Source organism: Bubalus bubalis, chromosome 10, assembly GCF_019923935.1.
Source record: "Bubalus bubalis isolate 160015118507 breed Murrah chromosome 10, NDDB_SH_1, whole genome shotgun sequence".
Taxonomy (NCBI): Eukaryota; Metazoa; Chordata; class Mammalia; order Artiodactyla; family Bovidae; genus Bubalus; species Bubalus bubalis.
The window spans coordinates 774,236-802,043 of NC_059166.1; the positions used below are offsets into that span (position 1 = coordinate 774,236).

At 46.1% G+C, this 27,808-nt stretch overlaps 1 protein-coding gene across 2 annotated transcripts in view; it reads left to right on the forward strand.

Moving 5' to 3' along the window:
* WDR27 (WD repeat domain 27) overlaps nt 1–21,401 on the forward strand; it is a 167,745-nt gene extending 146,344 nt beyond the window's left edge. For both annotated transcript variants that reach the window (XM_045161899.1, XM_045161900.1), the window contains exon 17: nt 20,716–21,401. In XM_045161899.1, coding sequence (XP_045017834.1) covers nt 20,716–20,833 — 118 coding nt within the window. In that variant the 3' untranslated portion in view covers nt 20,834–21,401. The remainder of the gene's footprint in view (nt 1–20,715) is intronic.
* The last annotated feature ends 6,407 nt before the right edge of the window (nt 21,402–27,808 follow it).

Here is a 27,808-nt window from a genome sequence, read left to right on the forward strand (position 1 = left end):
CCCCCACCCCCACCCCAGGCTATGGGCAGCTGGAGCCCACAGGCATGGGGCTGAAGGCTGGCTGGCCTCTGCTGAATTTGCCCCTGGAAAACACAGTCCCAGGGAGGAGCAGGGTTCCGGGGGGCAGCCAGGCACCCTGCTCTGGGTCCTGACCCAGCCTCCTGCCCCTGCCAGGCAGATGTGGGTGAGGGCTGGGGCACAGGCCCATGGTGTTCTGGTCCCCTCCAAGGGCCGCCTCGTCCCAGTGACCTCAGGCCGCCCACCAGATACCTCTGGTCCCTGAGCTCTGTGGTTGGTTGGGGCCATGGGACATTGAGCCGGATGCCCTGTCCCCTCTGGGTAGTGTAGACAGACTGACTGACCACAGCTCTCACAAATGTTAGAATGGCCCCAGAATGCAGTTTGGGTTAATCAAGCATAAGCACAGAGCATGCTGTACACATAGACGCTTTTGCTCTGTGGTCTATAAAACGTCAGTAAGGAAAACGTCCCCCATGAGCTGATTCTCCTGCAGATTTCTCATGTAATAAAAGGGGATGGGAGCCACACGTGTTTTATTTCCATCACAGCTCGTCACAGCCACCTTGGACGGCAAGCTTCAGCTGTTTCAGGCCGAGTGATGCTGACCCATGGGCTGGGCGTCACTTGGGCCAGGACGTGGCCTGAATCTGGGCCCTCGTCCTGAGAGATGCCGGCGGTGTCTACGCCACCTGCCCATCTGAGCCACCCTCACAGGCGTGGCCTGCCCGCTCCTTGCTGGGGATTCCCTGCCCTGGAAAAATGGAAATGGCATCCAGCCCTTCTGCACAGAATTTGGTCAAGTTAAAATAGAATGTTCTTCTATTTTAATAAAAGATTATAAAAAATAATCTATTATTTCTTTCATAATTTAGTCTTTGCAGAGAGAGGAGGGTGAGAGAGAGACAGGGACAGAGGGACTGAGAGTCAGGTGTGGAGGGGGAGAGGGAGACTTCTTTGGGTTGGTGGGAACGCAGCCGTGCTGGTCCTAAGCCCTGGCCTTCTGGTGGATGCGCCTCAGCTTTGCTGGGTGAGCCAGCCTCTGCTGGGGCCTCCACCCTCACACACAGCTTGGCTTCTGGGCCCCCCTACCACGGGAGGACTGTCCAGCGGGGACAACATCCAGTCACCCTCACACGATTCCTCAGAGATGCACCTGCCTCCAGAGACCCCAGAACCAAGCCTTTCTTGAGCACCAGAAGAATCAGGATGCTTCTAGAACTCTTCCAGATACAAGGACCCAACAACACTGGAGGCCGTCCATGGGGAAATGCCCCAGGAAACTCTAGTGTTCCCCATTCCACCAGGAACCTGGAAGCCCCCCGCCCACCCCCAGACCTGCTGCTCCCCGGAGATTGACTCCCCCTGCTCCTCAGAAACACCCAGGGCTGATTTCCTGGGCTCCCTACTGCAGTTTCATTGGCCAGAAATACACACATTTCTTCTTGCAGTTTCCAAGGAGCAAAATTTTAGAATAAGTAATTTTAATTTTTCAAACATTCAGAGTTATCCAGATACTTTAATCCATTTATAGTAACTCTATTGTTCTTCTTTGTTAAAATTACCTTAAAACTAATTTAAAATAAGTAAGTGAAGCAGTCTATGGGCAAGCGAGCTCATGGAATCTTATTTAATATTCTTAATTTCAGCTACATCATTTAAATTTTTAACTTTTTAATATTATCCTTAATTCTGATGAAATACCCATTGAGCAGGAGTCGCCATCTTTATCCTCAGCCTACAGTTCGCCGTGTTAACTGCAATCTCGCTGCCGTGCAACTGCTGCCAGCATCCACTCGAGCTTCTCCTCTTGCAAAACTGACCCCCTGTCTCCATTAAACTCTGACTCCTGCCATCCCCCAGCTCTGCCACCCACCAGTCCAATTCCTATCATACGACCATGACGTGACTCCTCCAGGGACCGTGTGTAAGTAGAATCAGGCAGTATTTGTCTCTTTGTAACTGGCTTATTCTGCTGAGCATAATGCGCTCAAGGCCCACCTGTGTTGTAGCAGGTGTCGGGATTTTCGTCCATTTCATTTCATCCATTTCAAGGTCATCCGCATGGACGGACCACATTTTTCTTGTTTGTTCATCCGTCGACGGACGCGTGGGTTGCCTCCACACTTCAGCTACTGTGAGCCACCCTGCTATGGATGCTGGCTTCCAAGTGGCTGTTTAAGATGTTGCTTCTAATTCTTTTGGATAAACACCTGGAAGTGGAGTTGCTGGATCATGTGGTAATTCTTGTTTAATTTTTTGAGGAACCTCACAGCATCTGCACCATTTTGCGTTCCCACCAACAGTGCACCAGATTCTATTGTTTTAACAGTTTTGTGTATGACTTTTTAGACTAAATGTTAGTTTCTGTTATATATTGCTTTCATTTTTATATAAAATTTTCCAAAAGTCCTAATTGCAGTTATATCAAATGTGACTTTACGAAAAATACATTTTAAATTATTTAATGTCAATAATAGCTAAAGAATATCTTAAGTTCAGTCTGCGATTCCTTGTGAGAAGATTCTGCAAAGCAGACGTTAAAGAAACAAGACGGTCAGTTGGAACACGTGCTGCACTTACAGACATAATCGAGCCAGTTTGTTGAAGCTCCATTTAATTTGTAAACGAACTAGTCTTACTATGTTTTCCTCAATAGAAATGGGGATGATCACAGAAGGGAAATGTTTCTGTAGGAAGCTTACTGTACAGTGTGGCTATCAGATTCTAGTTCTGTTAATTGTATTTGAGGGTTTGGTTTTGGACCTGTAAACTGGACTAGATCCAAAGTTTTCCCTTTTTCCTCTAATCTCAGGCCTCAGCTCTCCAAACTATGTTCCCAATTTGTCTCCCACCCTCTGACTTGGAATCATTAAGAACTAAAATGCTCTTTTCCTGAAGCCATGTAAGCTAAAGGTAGGTAATTTAATATAAACTTAGAGAAATCACAGCAGCTCGTGTTGCCATAGCAGCTCCGTGCCTGTCGCTGTGTGGTCACGCAGAAGGATCCCAGAGACATTCAAGCTGCAAACAGAGAAGCTCTTAGATTGCCCCTGCAGGCCTCACTCCATCTGAAGATGCTTCAAACCCAACATCTAGAAATCTTGACTGGCGGCCTTAGAACTCCACAAATGGGACTATTGTCTGTTCCAGTCACTAAGCCTTGTTTTTCCTTTGTTTCCATGGAAGCACTTCTTATTAAGTTCAGTTCGGTTCAGTCGCTCAGTCGTGTCTGACTCTTTGCGACCCTGTGGACTGCAGCACGCCAGGTCTCCCTGTCCATTACCAACTCCCGAAGTTTACTCAAAATTGATTACTTATTAATAAAAACTTTGTGCAAATATGTGCAGCACATAGGCCCAATGTGGGGAATCCACCTACATTGCCACTTCCTGCAAAGAGACACAGCCTCTGATTGAACTGACCTACTCTCAGGACTAGGAGGGTAAGACAACCCACCAACTCAGAACAGGTTCAAACCTACTTACACCAAGTGGCCAAGACAATAAAGTGTTCTACAATGTCACCAAATCTTTGACTAGATTCCTTGCGACCCCAAGGTCACTGACTTGGTTTTATTGCAGGACCCTTCAAGTTTGGCACAGTTGTTATAGATCGAATTTCAGACTCCTGTCTGTGTAGTTATGACAGGGCTGTGACTAGAGTCCTGTTCAGATCCATGCTTTCTGAGTTGCAATGCCCCCTCCCCCTGACTTCATGCATAAGCTACCTGGGTGGTCTCATCCTCACAGTTGATTCTGATGACTTGGCATCACCGGGTGGGTTGAGCCTAACAGGTGGGATTTTTCTTTTTTGTAATGCAAGTGCCTGACTTCAGCTTTGATTGCCAAGACTCTCACCTCAAACCAGGCATCAGATTCAAGGAAGGCTTCCTGGGAAAAGGGCCAGCCTGCCTCCCCCATGGAGGTGCCATTATTTGGAAGATCTTGTTTGATTTCAGTGACTGGTCATTGGACCACTTGATTTATTCTCTCTTCCTGCATTTTAAATTCCTGCTCTTATGTTTTAAATCCCCCGGTAAAGAGGGAGCCCAGGAAAACCCTAGGGCTCCAAGCGGAGCCCTAGGAAAGGTAGGACTGCAGGCTTGTCCTCACGGGGCCCGTCTCTCCCTCCCTCCTTCTGTCTGTCTGTCTGTGCCCTGACCTTGCAGTGTGGCACCAGCTGTGCCATGCAATGCCAGGTTCTATAAGTAATGAACCTCTAGTTTTTGAGTTTCCCAATAGCAGTGCTGAGGAGCGTCTTGCAATCATAATGAGAACCACAAGGGCTGGTCCAGTCACAGTGCTGGTTATTGACAGGCTGGAACTGGCACACAACAGCTATTAAGGTTCCTTTTCGGTATTTGAAAGATAAAATGACTCATGTTATGTGGCATATGTCATGGGTTTGCACAACTTTTGGCATACCATATCTTTCTAAACAACAAAGCAAGAATGTGATTGTGGTCCACCCAAGCCTTGCCGCAGAGGGGGTGGTCTAAACAAATTCTGGAATAAACAATTTCTGCTCATTTTTGACATTCTGTTTAAAGACATTCTTTTCAGATGTGGGAGTGCATTCCTTTTCATTAGTAGAAGTGACTTCGGATTTTGGACTTTGGGAGGAAGGTGCCTGGGTGTTTTCATGATAAAGGTTCTATTGTTAGTGTTTTGCACATGGTTGACGGATAAACAGTGGACAGGCTGACATCTGAGGGGCGTGCTGACACCTACAGGCGCCTCAGTTGGAGGAGGGGTTCACGTGGGGCGCGGACAGCCCAGCGTGGAAAGGGTGGCCCTCCAGATATCTGGTAGCAGTCTTGGTACTGGTACTGTTAGACTGAACCATATTAAATTATCAGTATTTGCTAGATTGGTGCTCTTATCGTCCGAGTGACCACCTCTTCTCTACATCTTCTCCCTTTCTCAGGGAGCACGGTGGTCAGGGGTGTCCGCCCAGTGACCTGGGTGCCTGCAGGCTCGAGTCACTGTGGGCACATCGCTGGCTACGACCCCAAGGTCATTAACGGCTGTCACATGTCATTTGAATTTCAGTAGCAACGGTTTATAGAGAGAAGCTCCAAGTTGAATCACTGTGTACTAAATTTGTAGTTACCCATCTGGATAACAAAACAAACTATTGGCAGGAAGAAAAGGAAAATTACAAAAACATAACAGGATGAGTGTGCAGGTCGTACAGCTTTCTTTCTGAAATGCAAGACTCAGTAAAGACGTTTTCCACACTTGGAGCTTGGTCTCCCGTGGGCTCAGCGTCGCCTTCCTCTGACGCAGTTTTGCCGGTAGCACTCAGCCCCTGGTCTGCGCACACGGGCTGCGTCCCCGTGTCTTCCTGGGAGTGTCTCAGGCTTGACCCCGACTCTCAAGCTGCTGCTGCTGCCTGTCTGATGTCCTCCTGCCCTCCTGCCTCAGCCTTTCTTTATGGGATGGTCTTCAAATGTCCAGCAGCCTCGTCTTCTCCAGGGAGGATCCTGTTTTTGTAGATTACAGAGATTTACTAGACACCACGAAAATGATCAACTTTTCACTAAAGAACCAAAACTTTGCTTTTGGATCTGGAGAGCCACACGTGATGCTGTGACAAGTCCCCAGGCGCATCAAGTAACATTCCATCTATAGTAAACAAGTAACACTCCATCTATAGTAAACAAGTAACACTCCATCTATAGTAAATAAGTAACACTCCATCTATAGTAAATAAGTAACATTCCATCTATAGTAAATAAGTAACATTCCATCTATAGTAAATAAGCCCTGGGTGGCTGAAACACACCTCAGATAGGTGAGAAAATGTGAAAATGAAAACCTTCCTAAGTGAAACTACACTGATTTACTTTCTACTCCAAAACAAGCAAAGTACCATGTTTCTTTCAAAGCTGTGGAATGCATCCATGCAGTATGCTCCAGTTGTTTTAAAGGAAACCATACTTTGAAAATTTGGGGGTGAGATAAGTTAACCATTTTTCTTTCTGAATGGAGAAAAACGTTTATCTTTAAAAGACAGTATTAGGAAAATCAATAAGCAAGTCACAGAGTGGGAACGAATGTTTACAGTACACACATCGTACTAAAAGCTAGTGTCTGCATAACATAAAGAATTACTGTGGTGTTCAGTCACTAAGTCATGGCTGACTCTGGAACCCCATGGACTGCAGCATGCCAGGCTCCTCTGTATCCACTATCTCCTGGAGTTTGCTCAAATTCACGTCCATAAAGAACTAATATAATTTATTGTAAGATATATACAGCCAAAAATGGGCAGAGTAATTGAACAGTCACCTCAAGAAGATATACGAAGGGCAGTGTGAAAGGGAGAATTGCTCAACACCTCAGTCATCAGGGAAAGGCAATTAAAACCACAGCGAGATGTGTCTAACACTCACTAGAATGCCAGTAACTTAAAAAGACTGACAATACAAGTGTTGTCAGGATTTGACCATAACTCTCAAATAGGCCAATAGAGTGTAAAATGGAATGGTTTAGGGAAATGTTTGGCACTTTTTAAAAAGTTGAACACACATTTTCCCTGTGTCTCAAAAATTCCACTTCCAGATATTCATCTGAGAGAGAGAAGGCACATGTCCACAGAATGCCTTGTGTGGGGATGTTCACAGAAGCTTTGTCACAGAATCAGAACTAGAGTGAGTCCTGAGTCCATCCCCAGGATAGTGGAGGCCCTCTAGCTGTGTACAGAGGGCACACTTCTCACTGATAGAGGCGCTCACTTCTGCCACACGCAGTGACATTGATGGATCTCAACTATTATTATCCCGAGTGGAAGAAGCCATAGAGAAAAGAGTACACCGTTAAGACAAATTTACAGGAAGTTCCAGAAGAATTCAACCAAGCCTGTGACAAGAGGAATCGATGGCATCCAGGCCTGTCTGGGGGGGACAGAGGCCCCTTCTGGGCGGCAGACACGCCTTCTGTCACCCACGTGGGTTTCTTAAGTGAACGCATTTGTCAGAACAGAACATGCCACTGTATGTGGTGGTGTTTCAATAACGCGTTTCCTAAAAGACAGACGCAGATGTGTGTGCCTATTTCCAGGAAAGGCTGGCTAGATGTGATAGAACAGCAATATTAGCAGTGAACTGGGTCTAACTCCCTGCTGTGTCACCCGCTCCCTTACTCAGCAGCTCTCCTCCTGCACCCGTGGGCTCCGGGTGCTGCTCTGGGATCTGGGCCACGCAGTGCAGGGAGGTGCTCAGTCCTGGAGGGTCCATCTTTCTGTCCACATCCTCCAAGCCCCCACTCTCCTGTGTGTGCATGAAAACTCCCCTCCTCCATCTGCGTCTTGTTCTTTCTAATGTCTTCAGCCTTTGATGCTGAAGTGCTAACTGGGCGACATTCGGGTGGGAGGCGGCAGGGCTGGGCCCTAGGAGTGTGTCGCTTACACGGGCCCTTCAGACCACAGTCCTGCAGGTGCTGCCGGGCACAGGACTCAGTGTGGCCCAAAGGCTTTTTGTTTCCACGCTGCCCAGTTCCATACTGAGGTTTCTCTCCCCTATTGCAGTAGCTCAGATAAATTCTGTCTTGCTGTTTTAACAAATGTGCAGCACATTACATATATATATATATATAATAATTTAAGTACATATAACATATTTGTGCAATGTCCAACTGATGTGTTCAAAGATCACATATATCCTGTGATCTTTTTAATTTTCATTTCCTTAATGCCTGCTGGATATTCCCATCTGTCAACCCCAGAAGCAACTCAGACTGACATCATAAGCTGGACTCGTTCTCTGTCATCTCCAGCTGGCTTCTGTCAGGATTCTGTTCTGTCAGTGGCCTCATCACCCATCCATTCACACTAGCTAGCTAGAGACCTCGGAAGCCCCTCTGACACCTGCATGCTGGGCCTCACCTCCTCTCCATCCACGTCTCAGTAAACAAATCTATTTTAAGAGATTAGTTAAAAGATTATCAAACTGAATTTAAGGAGCTAGAGATGGGCTCATCCGCTGAGCAGCCACAGCAGAAGTCACTGTGTTTGGGTGCAGTGAGGCAAAGGGAATCGAAGAGATGCCTCCTTCGTGCTCTCGAGAGGTTCACATCTGACAACATGGAGACAAGGCTGATCCAGATGACTGTCAAGCTCCTATTGCAGATGGATGGTTCTGTGTGTAGACATTAGTAATTGTTGATAGCCCCAGTAGAATCCCTGAAGAGAAATTCTTGGAAGAACATAATTTTTCCTGAAGGCAGTACGGTAACAAGTATCTGGATGGGTATCAAAAGCAGTGTTTGAAACACATGAGGTCAATGGGAACCCCACCTGCATCTGTCTGACCATGAGTCCTGAGGGTGCAGTCAGAGGAGATGGGAGGTTGAGAACCAAGAGTTCACTCTGGAAACCTGAGATTCAAGGAGTGCACAGTTTTAATCACAGAAAGAAGCTCTGTATATTAAAAAAATATTCCTGTAGCTTTAATTCCCACACTACAAGTGCTATCTAAATGGTGAATTAGTAAAATCCAAGCCATACTGGTCCATCTAGTTTTATCTTTATGAGAAGAAACAAAGTCTGAAGACCACTCTGGAATTTCAAGATGCCTGACTGCTTAACGAAGTTTAACCAAATGTTTTAAAGGAAAAGAATGAATTAAGAAAAAAAAAAAAAAACACAACATTTTGTATGAGATTGTTTGCAGATTTGTTTATGATAGTATTGACTTACAAAAATTGTTTCACTTAACTGACATATGTGAGGTTCAAAGTACATATAATGAAACGTATTAACATGCAGTGAAAAAGTTCACAAATGTGAAGCAAAAGTCCAGCTTTGGAGAAGTAATGTTGAAGATGACTTTGCACTCAGGTGTAGTTGGTGTTACAATTTGAAGCCAAAAGAACAAATTTAATAGAGAAACATCTGCATATTCGTGGGGAAGAGTTTCATTATTTTGAAATCCTTGAACTTTAAAGATCCACTGAATTATAGAAATCCATTTGCACTTTCAAATTTCAACTACCTCTGTCAATGAGAGAAAAAAAGTAAGTTCATAAATGATTGCACATTTGAAGTCTATTTTAATGAGATCAATTTTTCCGATTTTGTTTAATGGCAAGATGGGACATTCAGTCAATTAGAAGAAGTGATAACTTGCCTGCTCAGGAGAACAAGGACTGTTGTTTGTTAACCAATGGTGATTATCAGAATGATTCAGTACAAATTCTGAGTCAACAGATCACTGTAGCCAATTTATTTACAAAGCCTGATGTAAAAGAGTGATATCTGCAAGAACACACTAAAGTTTTCATTAAAGTTTGAGAAGGTAGTTTTGGAAGAGTCATTCATTCTCAGCATTCAAGAACGTCGCAAATGTTTTACCTTTTCTTTCAAGGTCATAGAACATAAGGAACAGAGGAACGAGCTTTTGATCGTCTTGCCCACGCAGATGCTCCTGCATCCCCGGGGTCTCTGCTGAATGCCAGCCGGACAGGCGTTTCTGTGTTTTTTTTTTTTTCTTTTTCGTGTTTTTTTGTTTGTTTGTTTGTTTCTGTGTTCTGTGCGTGGGAGCTTGGGAGCCCCAAGGCGCTGGCAGAGGCCAGACCCTCCTCGTGGCCTGCCCCCTGCCTTCGTGGCTCATCTGACCCTCTTGGCTGGGATCTGAACCACCATCCCTGAATAGTCACCCTTGTCCCCACAGCCCCTTGGCACTTGAGAGCCCCACACTTTACAGCTCACCCAAGCCGGTGCCCCCAGGCCCTCCCTGTCCTGGGACCCACACGGCCGCCATCAGCTCTGTCCCCATAGCCTATGCTGGACGTCATGACCCAACATCTCTGGCTGCTCCATGGGGCAGCTGCCTGGGGTTCAGCTCTGCTTTGTGGAGCAGTGGGAGCCTGAGCCCAGCCCTCCACGCAGTCCCACCACGCACACGGGCGAGGTCCCACCGTGCACAGGGGCGAGGCCGGCTCTCTGGTCTTCAGACTCCATGGTTTTTCTCTAAACAGCAGGGCCTGCTCATAAGTAAACCACACCCGTGGTGAAGCCACACATATGAAAACAGACTTGGGGGGCACTATGGGTAGCAGAGGGAGAGGGGCCCCCAACACTGCCACCTTCTCCCTTGCACCCACCCTGCCATGCAAGGACTCGGGGGTTCATGAGTTCATGGAAGTGAAACTTTCCACTTGCCCAGCCCAGGTCAGGGGTTCAGCCATCACCTGCTACCGCTGGACTGTGTGGGGCCCCAGGGGCCACGGGCGGCCACAGCCCCACCTCCAGCTGCAGCCAGGAGGCCCTGGGCCAGACCCCCGCTGGGCAGGAGGGCGGCGCCCAAAGACAGGCAAGTGGCGGTGGAGGTGGTGCTGTGTCGGGAGGGTGGCTCTCGTCCAGGGACACGCGGACAGGCAGTGCTTCAGGGAGAGCGTGGCGAGGCTGGAGGTCTGGGAAGGGTGCTTTTGAGGAGAGCGCAGCGGTGAGGCGGGGCTGCTGGGGAGGCACAGGTGGGGCCGAGCGGACTCTGTCACCGGCACCTGGGTGTCTGAGGGGCCCGCCAGGACCAGGACCCAGGGAGCCGTGGGGGTGGGGGGCACCGAGCCAATGCCCCACCGGCCTCCGCAGGGGCAGGGACCCTGGGGCAGAGCGGCCGCCAGGCTGCTTCCCCACATGCTGCTGCTTCAGGTTGAATGCCTGCTTCTCCCCCACCCCACCCAGGCTTCTCCAGCTTTGGGTTCTGAACTGTCAGGAAGCTCCCTTGGGTTGAAGAGGGATGGGGGTGAGAGTCAGGAGATGTGTTCTGCAGGCACAGGCCCCTCCGTGGTCCAGCTGCTGTATCACCCCCGAGCCAGAGGGACCCAGAGGCGCGACTGCAGGGTTTGGGCTGAGTGTCGCGGGAACGTCCGCGTGACCCCATCAGTAAGGCTGGCATGGCCTGTGCCTGGTTGCCAGCTCTCTGTACCTTCTCATTTCCTCCGGTTGTTGTGTGACACCTGGACATTTATCTGGTAACAAATAACCACGGGGCTTGGCTTCTCACCCAGGTGGTCTGTGATCCAAAATAAACCGATGGAAGCCAAACTGAAGCTCAGTAGGCAGAGTGTTGTGCCGCTTTCGAATGGGACCCGGGGGTGGAGGGGCGTCCACCTTGCTACAGCAGTTATTTCCACAGATGCCTCAGGATAATGCATTTCCAGAGAAAACTTGTTTTCAAAACTGGCTTGAGTTCCAGCTGTATTGGCGGTAGCTCCCAGTGGCATCTCACATGTAATTCAGTTGATATACTCAGGGCAAAGCCAGTTTCCTTAATTTTCCAATTGATAATCCAGCTCAAAGAGACATAATTAATAAGACAAATCTTAATATTTAATCAGTTAACAGAGGGCTTGTCAGAATTCCAAAGCTGAAATTTGCTCAAAAATTTAATTATTCTAAAGCTTGGTTATGCAGTAAAACTAAGTGATTTTAACTCAAACTGACTGTAGCTACTTTTGATTTTTTTTAATTAATTAATTTATTTTACTTTACAATATTGAAGACGCTTACTCCTTGGGAAGAAAGTTTTTACCAACCTAGATAGCATATTAAAAAGCAGAGACATTACTTTGCCAACAAAGGTCTGTCTAGTCAAGGCTATGGTTTTTCCAGTGGTCATGTGTGGATGTGAGAGTTGGACTATGAAGAAAGCTGAGTGTCGAAGAATTGATGCTTTTGAACTGTAAACTCTTGAGAGTCCCTTGGACTGCAAGGAGATCCAACCAGTCCATCCTAAAGGAGATCAGTCCTGGGTGTTCATTGGAAGGACTGATGCTAAAGCTGAAACTCCAGTACTTTGGCCACCTCATGCAAAGAGTTGACTCATTGGAAAAGACCCTGATGCTGGGAGGGATTGGGGGCAGGAGGAGAAGGGGACGACAGAGGATGAGATGGCTGGATGGCATCACCGACTCGATGGACATGAGTTTGAGTGAACTCCAGGAGTTGGTGATGGATAGGGAGGCCTGGCGTGCTGCGATTCATGGGGCCGCAAAGAGTCAGACACGACTGAGCGACTGAACCGAACTGCCATACATTGACTTGAATCCGCCATGAGTGTACATGTGTTAAGGAGAGTTTTCTACCCCCTTGGAGGAATCAGTGGTGAAGGGAAGCCTGGCTTCCTTATTCTTCTAATAGTTCCATCAGGTAATATCTGGAGTTGGACCTGGGATGCACAACCTGTGCCTCTGGTTTATGTGAGGAGCCTGTAAGCTTTTCCATATGAGCCAGAGCTTCCAGCATGACTGATGTGTGAGACAGACAGTGTTCCATGACCCAGACGCTCAGAAGTCGGTCCCCAAACCAACTCTGACCCACTAGAGTTGGTCACCACTCTTGTAAGTGACTTCTCAGTGTGAAACTCAAAGAAGAGGTGTATGTGCCCTCTCTGGGTCGATGAGGTCATCTTCCTACAGATGAAGGTGACACAGAAAGACCCCCTCAGAGCTTGGCCTTGTCACCCCACAGTATGCATGAATGGTTGTGGGGGGGTCCACCTAGGAGGCCACTTGGGGGACATTGTACCACTAGGGTGCCTGTAGAAGCGAGTCTTGTGAATCCTGGTGAAGACATGACTCATGACAGTGTAACATGCAGGACAGTGTTGAGTAACACGGAAAAAGGCCCGGAGCAAACTCTTGTTCTCCTCCGTTCCCAGAGCAGGATGCTGAGCACCAGCGTCTCCTTGTTTTGGTGGAAATGTCAGTGCAAGGACAGCATGGGAAGGAGAGCATCTCAGCACGTTCTCACAGCACACGCGTCACACACGTAGACGAAAAGTGTCTTGAGAAGGAGGATGCGAAACTCAGTCGTACTTGAGGTGCACAGGTCAGAGTGCTTTCTTCCTCTTTCTTTTGTCCCAGTGTGACTAGAGTATCACTCGGCCCCTTAGAAGATTGTCCCAGAAGATTGTCCCCTGACCCTATGGATTCCACAATTTACACCCTCAGCAGGCGTTTTTAGAATGATGGACATTCAGTTGGATTCCACAGTAACAAATGCTCTGACTTAAGCCTGGCTTAAGCCCCAGGACTGGAAAAGGTCAGTTTTCATTCCAATCCTAAAGAGAAGCAATGCCAAAGAATGTTCAAACTACTGCACAGTTGCACTCATCTCACACACTAATGCTCAAAATTCTCCAAGCCAGGTTCAACAGTAAGTGAACCATGAACTTCCAGATGTTCAAGCTGAATTTAGAAAAGGCAGAGCAACCAGAGATCAAATTGCCAACATCCGTTGGATCATCAAAAAAAGCAAGAGAGTTCCAGAAAAACATCTATTTCTGCTTTATTGACTATGCCAAAGCCTTTGACTGTGTGGATCACAACAAACTGTGGAAAATTCTGAAAGACATGGGAATACCAGACCTCCTGACCTGCCTCTTGAGAAACCTATACGCAAGTCAGGAAGCAACAGTTAGAACTGGACATGGAACAACAGACTGGTTCCAAGTAGGAAAAGGAGTACGTCAAAGGTGTATATTGTCACCCTGCTTATTTAACTTATATGCAGAGTACATCATGAGAAACGCTGGGCTGGATGAAGCACAAGGTGGAATCAAGATTGCTGGGAGAAATATCAATAACCTCAGATATGCAGATGATACCACCCTTATAGCAGAAAGCAAAGAAGAACTAAAGAGCCTCTTGATGAAAGTGAAAGAGGAGAGTGAAAAAGTTGGCTTAAAGCTCAACATTCAGAAAAGTAAGATCATGGCATCTGGTCCCATCACTTCATGGCAAATAGATGGGGAAACAGTGACAGACTTTATTTTCCTTGCTCCAAAATCACTGCAGATGGTGACTGCAGCCATGAAATTAAAAGATGCTTGCTCCTTGGAAAAAAAGTTGTGACCACCCTAGACAGCATATTAAAAAGCAGAGACATTACTTTGCCATCAAAGGTCCATCTAGGCAAAGCTATGGTTTTTCCAGTGGTCACGTATGGATGTGAGAGTTGGACTATAGAGAAAGCTGAGTGCAGAAGAATTGATGCCTTTGAACTGTGGTGTTGGAGAAGACTCTTGAGAGTCCCTTGAACTGCAAGGAGATCTAACTAGTCCATCCTAAATGAAATCATTCCTGAATATTCATTGGAGGGACTGATGCTGAAACTCCAATACTTTGGCCACCTGATGCAAAGAACTGACTCATTGGAAAAGACCCTGATGCTGGGAAAGAGTGAAGGCAGAAGAAAAAGGGGGTGACAGAGGATGAGATGGTTGGATGGCATCACCGACTCAATGGACATGAATTTGAATAAACTCCAGGAGTTGGTGATGTACAGGGAGGCCTGGCGTTGTGTGGTTCATGGGGTCACAAAGAGTCGGACACGACTAAGCGACTGAACTGAACTGAAGCCCTGCTGTGTGGTGATGTCACTCCCTAACCTTTTTGACCCAAATCTCCTTCCTGGGAGTCACCCCACAAATACTGATGTGTTGTCGTTGGTTTTCCTGCTGCGTCCACTCTTGGGTCATCGGTGGGTTGGCAAACACTGGCCCTTTCAGTGTCTCCCTGCTCTCAGCCCCTCCAGCTGCTCAGCATTCACAATACCCCTTTTATCCCATAAGGTCATCACTGTGCCAAGCACGTAGGAAGCCTGGAGGTGGCATTGTCCTCTACCTGTCAGAGCAGATCCACACACAGAGAAATATTTTTCTTCTGTCAGAAGTGAACGGGTGACCCTTGGACATGGCATGATGCAGTCATAAGGGGTCATGGGAATGGGGCAGAAATGTATATTTCTCACAATCTGCTCTTTGCCAATCACAAGCTTCAAGGCTTTCCATGAAGACACTCCCTTTCCCCCCAGTTCAGCTATTCCTGTGCTGTGGGAGGAGTCACAGCGTCCCCTGTCTCTTAAGGCAGAAGGCAGGTTGGGAAGCACCTGGAGACTTCTGATGCCGTAGGAAATGGAGCCATGGGCCTTTTAGACTTGTTTAGTAGAACAGATTTTGAGGTCAAGAAAATGATTTTTATTTTGCCAGAAAAATCTCATGTGAGGAACCTCTTCTTTCTTGCTCTAACGGATTTTTTCCCAATATGATGGTAGTGATTAAACTGGCTAATTTTGCATATTTGTAGGAAATAAAAATTGAGTCAATTTTTCATTGGGTTGTTCACTTTAGCAACTTTAACTTCACTTGAATTCAGTGCTTCTTTCTTGTGGTTATAAAGCTTTATTTCTTAAAAATTATACCATTCTCCATCACATCTGATTTTTTGAGTGAATTGAGTCTTCAAAACATCTAGTTTATCTCTTGTCGAAGCTTAGAGGCCTTATTGCTTGAATTTGGGTAAAGTCTGTCTGTAGAAGCAGGTTCCCAAAGTTGCGTCCTCATCCATCCTCTGGCTTCCATCAACTGCCCTTCTCCCCTTGTTGACCCTGAGCTACATTTCCCATGGTAACTTTCAATCACAGGCACTCACCCACTTTTCCTTTCCCAAGTTCCAGAAGGCAGCCTCTCCTTGGAGTTTATGAGAACTTTCTATAAAATGATATAATTATGAGACCCATCCATATCAAGTCAGATGCTCTACCCCCCACCCCCCACCCCATGTACTGGAGTCTGGAACTTCTTCCTCTCATCCTGTCTTATTCTCTCCTCCCAGAAGAGTGTGTGTGCATTTGCTGAGCTGCCTGGTTTCAGGTGTGATCTCTCTCCCTCCCAGTGCTTTGTGAGGTGTGGGGCAGGCACTATTCATTCATCTCACCATCCACAAGTATTTCCCGAGTGCATCCTGTGTACTCTGTTCTAAGTGTGGAAGTTCAACGGAGAATAGAACTCATGGAGAGAACATTAAACAAGACACGTAAATGTGAATTTGGGAGTGTTTGGAGAGAAACGAGACAGAACAAGTGGTCTGTTCATGGCTACCAGGCTTCACAATAGGGATATCTAAGGAGATGAGGGGCGGGCAATTGGAATGACTGAGGGGAGAGCAGAGGAACTGGCCACCGAGGTCCTGAGGCAGGACACTGCTCTGTGTGGTCAGGGAGCAGAGGAAGGCCCAGGGTTTGAGCAGAGAGATGTGGGGGTTGGGGGTGGTCTCACAGAAGACCTGTCAGCAAGGCAGTACATGGACTTGTGGTGAAGCCTCCGGGAGGACCGCAGGTGACATGGGAGACCATTGAGGGTTTTGAGCAGAGAAATGATTCAATTTGACTTAGCCAAAACCTTACCCTGATGCAAAGGGCTTAGACAACCAGGAAGTCAGAGGCCACAGTCCCCTCACTTCTGACACTGACTGCAGGTTCAGGGCCTGCAAACCTCCGTCAAGTTTAACAAGCCCCTAGAAAGACGTGCTGAGAATTGTGTATTTACAGTTATGATTTAATGCAGAGAAAACACAGACCAAGGTCAGCCATGGGAAGGTGTGTGTAGGACAGGGTCTTGGAGATGCACCGTGAGGGGAGCCTCTGTGGCCCTCTCCCTGTGGAACCAGGACTCTGCCGGCATCTGTGTGTGATGGCCAGTCAACCGGAAGTACCCCAGCCTCGGTGTGCGGAATTGTTACTGGGACCCTGTTTCATAGGCATGACTAACTGTCCTCATGGCATATCTGTCTGTAAATCCCCTGCTGCAGGCCCTGGGGCCCATACCTTACACCATCTTGTTACTGCCTGTCTGGCTCAAGGCTGCAGACAGTTGCAGATCACTCTCAGGAGTTGAAGACCAAGACCAGACCTCTTCAGGGGCAGAGTTAGTGGCTACTGAATCTCAGGCAGTGCTGGAAGTTTTGACTCAAAGCTTCTCAATATCTTCTTAGCCAGAGCAAGAACTGGAAACATTTCAACTTCTCTTGAAGGAAATGAATTCTTATACATTGGTAATAAGTCTGTTAATATTCTTATACATTGGTAATATGTCTGTGTAATATGTCTGTTAATTGGTAATATGTCAAATTTGCGTAGAGCCTGTCCATAGAAGCCAGGTTCCCAAAGTTGCATCCTTGTCTATCCTTTGACTTCCATCAGCTGCCCTTCTTCCCTTGTTGACTCTGGAGAAACACTAAGCAAAGCATTGGAGGTTTAGGCAGTTCCTAAAGAATTAATTTTATCTCAGACTTTGGCAGTGTTATTATTACAGGAAAATATTAATTCTCTTGATGCCCCATCACTTCTCTGGTCCAGGGGAAGGTGCAGAGGACTGTTGTCATGACTGGTCATTTAGTGAGTGGTCCTCTGAACACCCATCTGCATTCACCACACTGTGTGTCTTCCAAACATTTGGGTTACAAATAGCAGATATTTGAAGACTACTGGAACTGCTGGGGGCACCGAAGCCTCCAAGAGTCCTTCAAACATTGCTGATGTCCAGGAGCACATAGACCAGGGAAGACTTCCCAAACTTTGAAAAACAAAGCCAGAAGAAGCATTTTTTGTTGCTGTTGAGCATCAGCTGTGAGTGATGGGTGTTTCCAGCGAAGTGCCTTATCCCAGGACCCAGAGTGTAGTTATGAGGGAGCAGAGCACAGGGGCGCCTGTGTGCTAGGGAGACGGACCACATCAAGAGTGGGTAATGTGTGCACACACTGCACTCAGAATCGGCAGAGGCCATGGTGTTCACTGAGTAGAGACCTTAGATGGTGAAAAGGGGATTCCTGCCTGGTAGAGTCCAGAGGAAAAGTGTTTGCTGGGTTCCTCCTGAAATGGGAGCTAAAACGAAAGTCATATGTAAAAGTTGTGGTAGTTTCTGCTGAGGTAGTTCACAGAATTGGTTTGCCCGAGAGACCTGTGGACCATTTGGAACAGTGTGTTAGCCAATCTTTGTTTCCATTAGAATCTAAATATAAGACCTTCCCTCTTCTCTTCCTTTTCCCTCCCATGGTTTCTCATTCTTGCCCAATTTCCTAGTTTATTGTATTTCATACTGAATCTTCAAGAACTGTTGAGCAATAGAATGCCCAACAAAGAGGGCTGAGCTGGGACAACTGACTCAGCCTCTCGTAGGCGTCCTCTGGACAAGCTGCTGTTGACGACAGCAGAGAGTTATCCATGTGCTGCGCTGGAGAGGGTTACATATTTATGGTGGAGATTCCACACCAGATGGGAGAATTGGGAACGATCCCTCATTTTGCTGGGAAAGCAACCTGCAGTCTCTAAATCCCATAACCTGAGCACAAATGGCTCTTGGCTCAGGGACTCCAGCGGGCCCTCCCGCCTCCCCTGTGTGGACACGGATACTCAGGAGTGGAGCTCGGCCCTGACTTGTGTGTGACGGTAGTTCTCAGTAATGCCTCGGCAAGCTGCAGCCTGTGGGCCTGCGCTCAAATCCCTGTTAGGGGTCTTCAGAGAAAAACCATATTGCTAGAAGAGATTCCTCTGCAGGTCATGAATTACGAGGCCTGTCAGATGAAACAGTCCTCAGGGGCACTGACTTGGTAGGTTTTAATTTGTCCTGTACTTTTACAGCTGGCTTATTTCTTGGACTTCCAACAATTACAAATTGCGAGTCTGCTTGTAAAGTGGTGGAATCCACTTGCACATTTGTTTCTAACTATTGATTGTTGGGAGATAGTAAAATTCAAATATTTGCATTAACTTTAGAAACCAAAGGTCAGTTCCGTGAACATTTCTTGGTGTTATTCCCATAATACTTGAAGGTTGAACACATCCATGATTTTCTTCCCTGATTTGTTACCACATTCCTATGTAAGTCATCTGAGCATAAAAAGGTTTTCAATAACAGTTTCTCAGTACCTATTAATTATATCTGATGTTAGAAGTTCAATTAGTTCAATTTTAAATCTTTTGAGTTTCTAAACAGTGAAACAGCTTTTTTTTTTCTCTTGTAAACTATTTATACTTACTTTTAATGTGATAATAATATGCCCTATTTTCTTCCAACAGCCTAGACCCCAGGCCTGAAACAGTGTTCTTTGCCAAAATAATGCAAAATTTAATCTTGTTGATCAATGGCATTATGGCAAGAAAAGTGCCATATATGTACTTTTACTTTCCTCAAGCATTCTAGATGTTTTACAGATGGTGGTAAAGGAGTATATTAGCTCTTTGGAAGCAAAGCTTAGAGTCAAGGTGATCTTGTTAGAGTTAGCAACAGAGGAAACAAGAAAATCATTCCCGAAACACAATGTCAATCATTTCTCATGCAGAAATCATTTAAGTTGCTCTGTGGTTTATGTCCTTTTAGCCTTAGTTGAATGATACTAATTATACTCTTCTGGAGGGATTTTAGAAGTTCTCCTTTAGGTTCTTTTATCAAAGTTATATCTGTATAGAAAAGCTTATTTATACTTGTTCATAGAATTTTTATCTTTTCCAGTGAAGAGAAAACTTAGGACTTGAATTCTATCTATAATATTTTATTTTTCAATAGTAAAACCCCTAAACAGTATTATAAAATGACATTCAATAGAGGTGGGTGGAATGATGGGTACATAGGTTTTTATTGTATTTATTCTTATTAAATTTATGCTTATTAGATTATTTCAAGGATGGCTTCTGGCTTATATATGTTTGTGGTGGCAGAAATTTTCTATACTCTCTAATTTTTTATCTTCAGCTATAAACATAATCTTGGCTTTACTCTGAGCAGTTAGCATGCTTTTGAATACATAAAATATAGTACAACTAAAAATGACTCAAAGAAAATATCAAAGTCATTATTTCACATGACGATATGCCTAGTGGTAGAGTGGCTTTAAACTGAGTGAACAGAGCTGGCGGCCACTATTCAGTGCCCAGGATCTTTCCACCGTCCTGCTCTGCTGCTACCAGCCTGCCTTTGCATCTTTCCTCTTCCACGGCTTGCAGTTTGCACAGATCGCAGTTTTTGGCATCACGTGCAAGCACAAGAACCAGCAGGTGTGGGAGCATGTGGTGTTCAGCCATGAGAAGACACGGGCCTGAGAACACAGAGAAGAAAAAACAGTTTCTTTCTGTTTGTGTTTCTCTCCTGAAGCCCCTCAGCTGGACTGCTCCCTCATGACTCATTGGCTGAAGTTGGGCTACACACTCCTGCCCTCATCAGCAACTGCAAGGGCAGAGCCTTACCATGTGCCCCAAGGCTGGAGTGTGAGGCCACCACCTCTGCCATGTGGGCATCAGGAAAGTCTCTGTGGACCAGGAAAACCGGGTGGGGTCTTGGTGGGCTGCCAGCAGCGCTTCCCACCTGTGCTGTGCCTGCTCCACACGGAGCAGAAGGTAGGTGGCTGCAGGTCTCTGGAATCAAGACCTCTGTCTACACTTCTTCCCAGTGACTCAAGGCACAGTGGTCCTGCTTGAACCTGGAGCCCATATGTAACCATGTCCTCTTGGGAACTTAGAACGTTGGAATTCATGAAATCTGAACTGAAAGGCACAAACTTATTCCATTTATTTATTTTCCATGGGCTTTTATAGCTGTTTAATAGCCAATGTGTGTATTCTGAAGTATTAAGTTTGTTGCTTTTTGATCTTATTTCTTTCGTTCTTGGTCAGGGTTTGTCTTGCTGCCTTTCCTCAAACACTCTCATGAAAAGAGAAAACCATGCCCATTGCTCCATTCCTGGGTCTAAATGTTAGTGTGTGCACCTGGGCCAAGCATGTCTTGTCCCCAAGCCTCCTTGATGACAGGTAGTTATTTCCCTTAACGTGTCTACAAAGCCCTAGATGAGAAGGGAAGGGGGACCCAAGGTTAGTCTTTTGACCTGTGGATTAAGCATTGGTTGTGGTTTCCTTCAGGAGGAATCCTAAAACGCATTTATTGACAGTGCTGACCGGGCTCACTGAGATGGAAATCAACAGGGAAACCACCCTTGGGTACCACAGGGTCCCTGTGAGGAAGACACTTGAGAAGTAAAAGGTAAGATCACATATAATGAGGACAAAGGGCATTCGGATGTCAGTAAGTGGCCTGATTAATTTTTATAACCTTATTTCTGGGAACTGACCATGGCTCAGATCATGAACTCATTGCAGAATTCAGGCTTAAGTTGAAGAAAGTAGGGAGACCACTAGGCCATGAGCTAAATCAAATCCCTTATGATTGTACAGTGGGGATGGTGAATGGATTCAAGGGCTTCGACCCCGGAGACAGGGCACCTGGAGAACTATGGGTGGAGGCTCAAACACTGTACAGGAGTGGCAACTAAAACCATCCCCAAGAAAAAGAGATGCAAGAAGGCAAAGTGGTTGTCTGAGGAGGCCTTATAAATAGCTGAGAAAAGAAGAGAAGTGAAAAGCAAAAGAGAAATGGAAAGATACACCCAACTGAGTGCAGAGCTCCAGAGAACAGCAAGGAGATAAGGAAGGCCTTCCTCAATGAACTGTGCAAAGAAATAGGGGAAAGAACAGAATGGGAAAGGCTAGAGATTTCTTTTAAAAAATTGGAGATATCAAGGGAACATTTCATGCAAGGATGGACATGACAAAGGGCAGAAATGGTAAGGACCTAACAGAAGCAGAAGAGATTGAAAAGAGATAGCAAAAATACACAGAACTATTCAAAAAAGGTCTTAATGACCCAGATAGCCACAATGGTGTGGTCACTCACCTAGAGCCAGACATCCAGGAATGTGAAGTCAAGTGGGCCTTGGGAAGCATTACTATGAACAAAGCTAGAGGAAATGTGGGAATTTCAGCTGAGCTATTTCAAATCCTAAAAGATGATGTTGTGAAAGTGCTACACTCAGTATGCCAGCACATTTGGAAAACTCAGCAGTGGCCACAGGACTGCAAAAGGTCAGTTTTCATTCCAATCCCAAAGAAAGACAATGCCAGAGAATGTTCAAACTACCAAACAATTGCACTCATCTCACACGCTAGTAAAGTAATGCTCAAAATTCTCCATGCTGGGCTTCAGAAGTGCATGAACTGAGAACTTCCAGATATTCAAGCTGGGTTTAGAAAAGACAGAGGAACAAGAGATCAAATTGCCAACATCTGCTGGATCATAGAAAAAGCAGGAGAGTTCCAGAAAAAATATCTACTTCTGCTTTATTGATTGTGCCAAAGCCTTTGACTGTGTGGACCACAACAAACTGTGGAAAATTCTGAAAGAGATGGGAATACCAGATCACCTTTCCTGACTCCTGAGAAACCTGTGTGCAGGTCAAGAAGCAACAGTTAGAATTAGACATAGAACAATGTACTGGTTCCAAATTGGGAAAGGAGTATGTCAAGGGTGTATATAGTCACCCTGCTTATCTAACTTATATGCAGAGTACATCGTACACAATGCTGGGTTGGATGAAGCACAAGCTGGAATCAAGATTGCTGGGAGAAATATCAATAACCTCAGATATGCAGATGACACCACCCTTATGTCAGAAAGTGAAGGAGAACTAAGGAGCCTCTTGATGTAAGTCAAGAGGAGAGTGAAATTTTGACTTAAAACTCAACATTCAAAAAATTAAGATTATGGCATCTGGTCCCATCACTTCGTGGCAAATGGAGAAACAATGGAAACAGTGAGAGACTTTATTTTATTGGGCGGGTGGCTACTGCAGCTGTGAAAGTAAAAGACACTTGCTCCTTGGAAGAAAAGCTATGACCACCCTAGACATCGTATTAAAAAGCAGAGACATTACTTTGCCAACAAAGGTTCATCTAATCAAATGTATGATTTTTCCAGTAGTCATGTATGGATGTGAGAGTTCGACCATAAAGAAAGCTGAGCACTAAAGAATTGATGCTTTTGAACCGTGATGTTGGAGAAGTCTCGTGAGAGTCCCTTGGACTGCAAGGAGATCCAACCAGTCCATCCTAAAGGAAATCAGTCCTGAATATTCATTGGAAGAACTGATGCTGAAGCTGAAACTCCAATACTTTGGCCACCTGATGTGAAGAACTGACTCATTGGAAAAGACCCTGATGCTGGGAAAGATTGAAGGCAGAAGGAGAAGGGGATGACAGAGAATGAGATGGTTGGATGGCATCACTGACTCAATGGACATGAATTTGAGTAAGCTCCAGGAGTTGGTGATGGACAGGAAAGCCTGGTGTGATGCAGTTCATGGGGTTGCAGAGTCAGACACGACTGAGTGACTGAACCAAAAAATTACATCAGCCATGTACACCTTTTGAAAATTCAAAATCCCTAAAAGAAAAGGTAGATTTATTATGGTTGGGAACAAAGTGAGCAGAGTTTCTTCCTCTCTTCTCTGAAAATGTCATTTCAGTGTGGCTTTATGGAGCCTTGTCCACTGTATCTGCTGAGTGTCAGAGACTCTCAGGCACGTGGCACTCCCGTGTGAGCTGGCCAAGAGCCCCACAAAGAGCCATTGCGGGTGCATGCATTCCACATCCAGAACCCTTTCAGCGCCCACATCCTGCCTCTCTCAGCTCACCTGGTCCTTGCCCATTTTTCATCACCCTATCTTCTGCTGTCCATCAGGCCCCTGGATCGACATCACAGTGTATCTGCCCCATTCTGACTTTGTTCTCCTTCAGAACATTAACCTCTGGCATTTGCCGAAAGGCTCCATGCCTGGGTCTTCTGGACAAGCATTAGTGGGTCCTGTGACTTGTCCTGTGTTCACCTCTAGGACCCTGCCCCACTGTGGCTGCCACTTGTTCAGCTGTTTAACAGAAGAGGTGGTACAGATAGGATTTTACACTTGGCAATTTAAATTTAGGTCAATGTACTAATATAAATTTCTTTGTTGGACTTATCATAAAACTAGTACCAAATTATCATTTAGTCTTTGGCAATTCCAGAGCTGACAGTGAGTGAAGGAAGTGGAACCTTGGGTTACAGATCAGGTAATCCCATCATAAGTGATTATCTCTTGTGAGCACTACTCATGGGTGATTCCTTTCCTCTGCATGGGATGAAGAGTTACTGAGTAATTACAGATGAAAGTGACTTTGGATCAGCCCCAAAGAAGGCTTTGTGAACCAGTTGAGGGTCTAACCGAATGTGCAGATGACTGGGACTCTGTGCAGCCCCTGAAGATGCATCAAGAGACAGCATTCCATGCTGCACACTCGCACCTGTTCTGAGTCTTCAAGTGAAGTTGTTAAGGTCAAGCTCTGAAAAATCTTCCTGGAAACCAATGAATACATTTTTATTTTTGTGTTGAACCAGAATTTCCCATACATGTTTGGCCGTAGGGCCCATCATTAGTATTTTGGGTTATGTGTTAATATCACCAAGAATCAGTCTTCATGGAGCATATTTTGACAGTCATACCCTAACCTAGTGGGTTTCCCTAGTGGCTAAGATGGTAAACAATCTGCCTGAAATGTGAGAGACCTGGGATCTATCCCTGGGTAAGGCAGATCCCACGAAGAAGGGAATGGCAAATCACTCCAGTATTCTTGCCTGGAGAGTTTCAAGGACAGAGGAGCCTGGTGGGCCACAGCTCACAGGGTCTCAAAGAGTTGAACACGACTGAGCGATTAACACCACACCACCACGCTAACCTAGTAAGTTACTTGTGAACCAAACCTGAAGCCTTTGACAATGTAATCTGTTCAAGTTTGTCTCAGAAGCTGACTGAACTAAGAGGAGCATGTCTGCATGGCCCCACTGTCTCAGAAGCTGACAGAACTGAGAGGAGTGTGTCTGAATTTCCCCACTGTGTCCAGAAGCTGACTGAACTGGGAGGAACATGTCTGCATGGGCCCACTGACTTGGAAGGTGACTGACTTGACTGGAGCTTTTCTACATCACCCCCACAGAATCCAGAAGCCGACTGAACTGAGACAAGCGTGTCTTCTTGGCCCTCAATGTCTCAGAAGCGGACTCAATGAGTGAAGCATGTCTGCATGGGCCCCACTGTCTCCAGAACCTGACTGAACTGAGAGGAGCATATCTACATGGCCCTCACTGTTTCCAGAACCTGACTTAACTGAACTGAGAATTTCTGAATGGTCCTCACTGTCTCAGAAGCCGACTGAACTGAGACGAGCATGTCTTCTTGGCCCTCAGTGTCTCAGAAGCTGACTCACTGAGTGAAGCATGTCTGCATGGCCCCCACAGTCTCAGAAGCTGACTGAGACGAGCCTGTCTGCCTGGCCCCCACTATATCCAAATGCTGACCGAACCGAGAGGAGCAGACTGGCCCCACTATCTCCATAAGCTGACTGAACTGGGAGGAGCATGTCTGCATGGCCCCACTGTCTCAGAAGCTGACTAAACTGAGTGGAGCATGTGTTCATTCTGCCCACTGTATCCAGAACTCACCCTACTGAGGGGAGGATGTTTGCATAGCCCCACTGTCTCCAGAAGCTGACTGAAATGAGAGGAGCATGTCTTCATGAACCCCACTGTCTCAGAAGCGGACTGAACTGAGAAGAGCATGTCTGCATGGCCCTCACACTCTCAGAAGTTGAGAGAACTGAGAGAATCATATCTTCATGAACCCCACTGACTCATAATCTGATGAACTAAGAGGAGGATATCTGCATGGCCTCACTGTCTCAGAAGCTGACTGAACTAAGAGGAGCATGTTTTCATGGCCATCACTGTCTTAGATGCTGACTGACCTGAGAGGAGCATGTCTGCCTGGGCCCCACTATATCCAGAAGGAGACTGAACTGAGAGGAGCATCTCTGCATGGCCAAACTGTCTCAGAAGCTGACTGAACCGAGATGAGCATATTTGCATGTCCCTCACTGCCTCCAGATGGTGACTGAACAGAGAGGAGAATGCCTGCATTTCCCCCGCTGTGTCCAGAAGCTGACTGAACTGAGAGGAGCATGTCTTCATGTCCCCACTGTCTCAGAAGCTGACTGAACTGAGAGGAGCATGTCTCCATGGCACAAACTATAACCAGAAGCTAATGGAACATAGAGGAGCATGTCTGCATGGCCCCACCCTCTCAGAAGCTGACTGAACTGAGAGGAGCATGTTTGTATGGCCCTCACTGTCTCCCGAAGGTGACTGAACTGAAAGAAGTATGTCTGCATTCCCTGCCTCCCCCTGTGTCCAGAAGTTGACTGAACTGAGAAGAGTATGTCTGCATGGCCCCCACTGTCTCTAGAACTGCCTGAATAGGGAGGAGCATGTCTGCATTGTCCCACTGTCTCAGAATCTGACTGAACTGAGGGGAGCTTCTCTGCATCCCCCACACAGTCTTCAGAAACTTATTGAACTGTGAGGAGCAGGTCTTCATGGCCCCCACTGTCTCAGAAGCTCATTGACTGAGCAAAGCATGTCTGCATGGCCCCCACTGTCTCAGAAGCAGACTGAAACGAGAAGAGCATATCTCCATGGCCGTCACTGTCACCAGAAGCTGACTGGACTGAGAGGAGCATGACTGCATTTACTGCAGTGTGTCCTGAGGCTGACTGAACTGAGAGGAGAACGTCTGCATGGCCCCACTGTCTCAGAATGTGACTGAACTGATAGAGGCATATCTGCAAGGCCCTCCCTGTCTCCAGAAGCTGACTGAACCGAGAAGAGCATGTCTGCATGGCCCCCACCATCTCCAGAAGGTGACTGAACTGAGAGGAGCATGTCTGTATGGACCCCACTGTCTCCAGCTGTACCATCACCACTGGAGTTGACTAAAAGATCAGAAAAGAACAAGTTTGTCATTAATACTCATGGATGACCTCCCATCATTCTGAATGACCTCCCCATGACCTTGGATGAGGTACAGGTTGGTGGGCATTTGCTAGCATGTGTTTCTCCTGGTGTTTGAACCCCACCAGTGTTGGCAAAGCTGGATCTTTATCTGGAAGAAGTGCTTGGCCTTGTGCTCTGGGACGACAGCAGCGTATCAATGTCCAGGCTTCTGCGGCCGGTATGAACCAGTTTTCCTCATCACCCCTGATGGCTGTGTTCCTCCTCTACCTGGGTAGTTCTGTTTTGTCCAGGATCATAACTACATGTATGTTCCCCTATAATCCACCTCCTGAGACTTATCAACTATCATATCCAAATACTTCAGTTAATTATTATATGTTTTCATGATTAATCCTTTATTTTTTTGACCAAGGGGCACATTTTCTATTACCTGCCCATTTTCTATTATAACCACAAATTTATGGCTTTTCACAAATGCTTAATTGAGTATAACCATTTGTTTTCCTCAAGTCACTGAAGGCCTCAAAGAGATAATGTCTTTAGTATCTCCAGACTTACTGAAAGTCACCCCTCAGCATCAGTGCCAACAACCAAAACAAAATTAACAGAAGGCTGTTTGGGGTCATCTTGCATTCTCCTGCTCAACATTTGGAACCAGCCACTCCATGAGAGGCCTTATCAGATCACTTAAGAATAATAGAGACATCAGATCTGCATCCTAGGAGCACATGGTGTGTAAGGGGAATGGAAAGAGCAAGAGAGAGGTTAGTAGCCACTTGCTTAACAAAGTAGAAAAGCTTCCTTCTTAAGAAAGGTCATGCTTTCAGTCAACATTTCTGATTTTGCTCTGTCTTTATCAAAGATACTTTTACCTTGTTTTTTTGTTTTTTGTTTTTTTAAAATTGAGATATTGAGAGGGTAACAGGCAGGAAGGCCAGGGGTCTTCAAATGGAGGAAAATAGCCTGCAAGTGCCAGACATTTTTATCTCTCTTAAGCGGCAGGATGAAACAAACTAGCGATATTTTTTTCCTTCTCTATCATTCCAATCCCAAAGAAAGGCAATGCCAAAGAATGCTCAAACTACCACACAATTGCACTCATCTCACACGCTAGTAAAGTAATGCTCAAAATTCTCCAAGCCAGGCTTCAGCAATATGTGAACCGTGAACTTCCTGATGTGCAAGCTGGTTTTAGAAAAGGCAGAGGAACCAGAGATCAAATTGCCAACATCTGCTGGATCATGAAAAAAGCAAGAGAGTTCCAGAAAAACATCTATTTCTGCTTTATTGACTATGCCA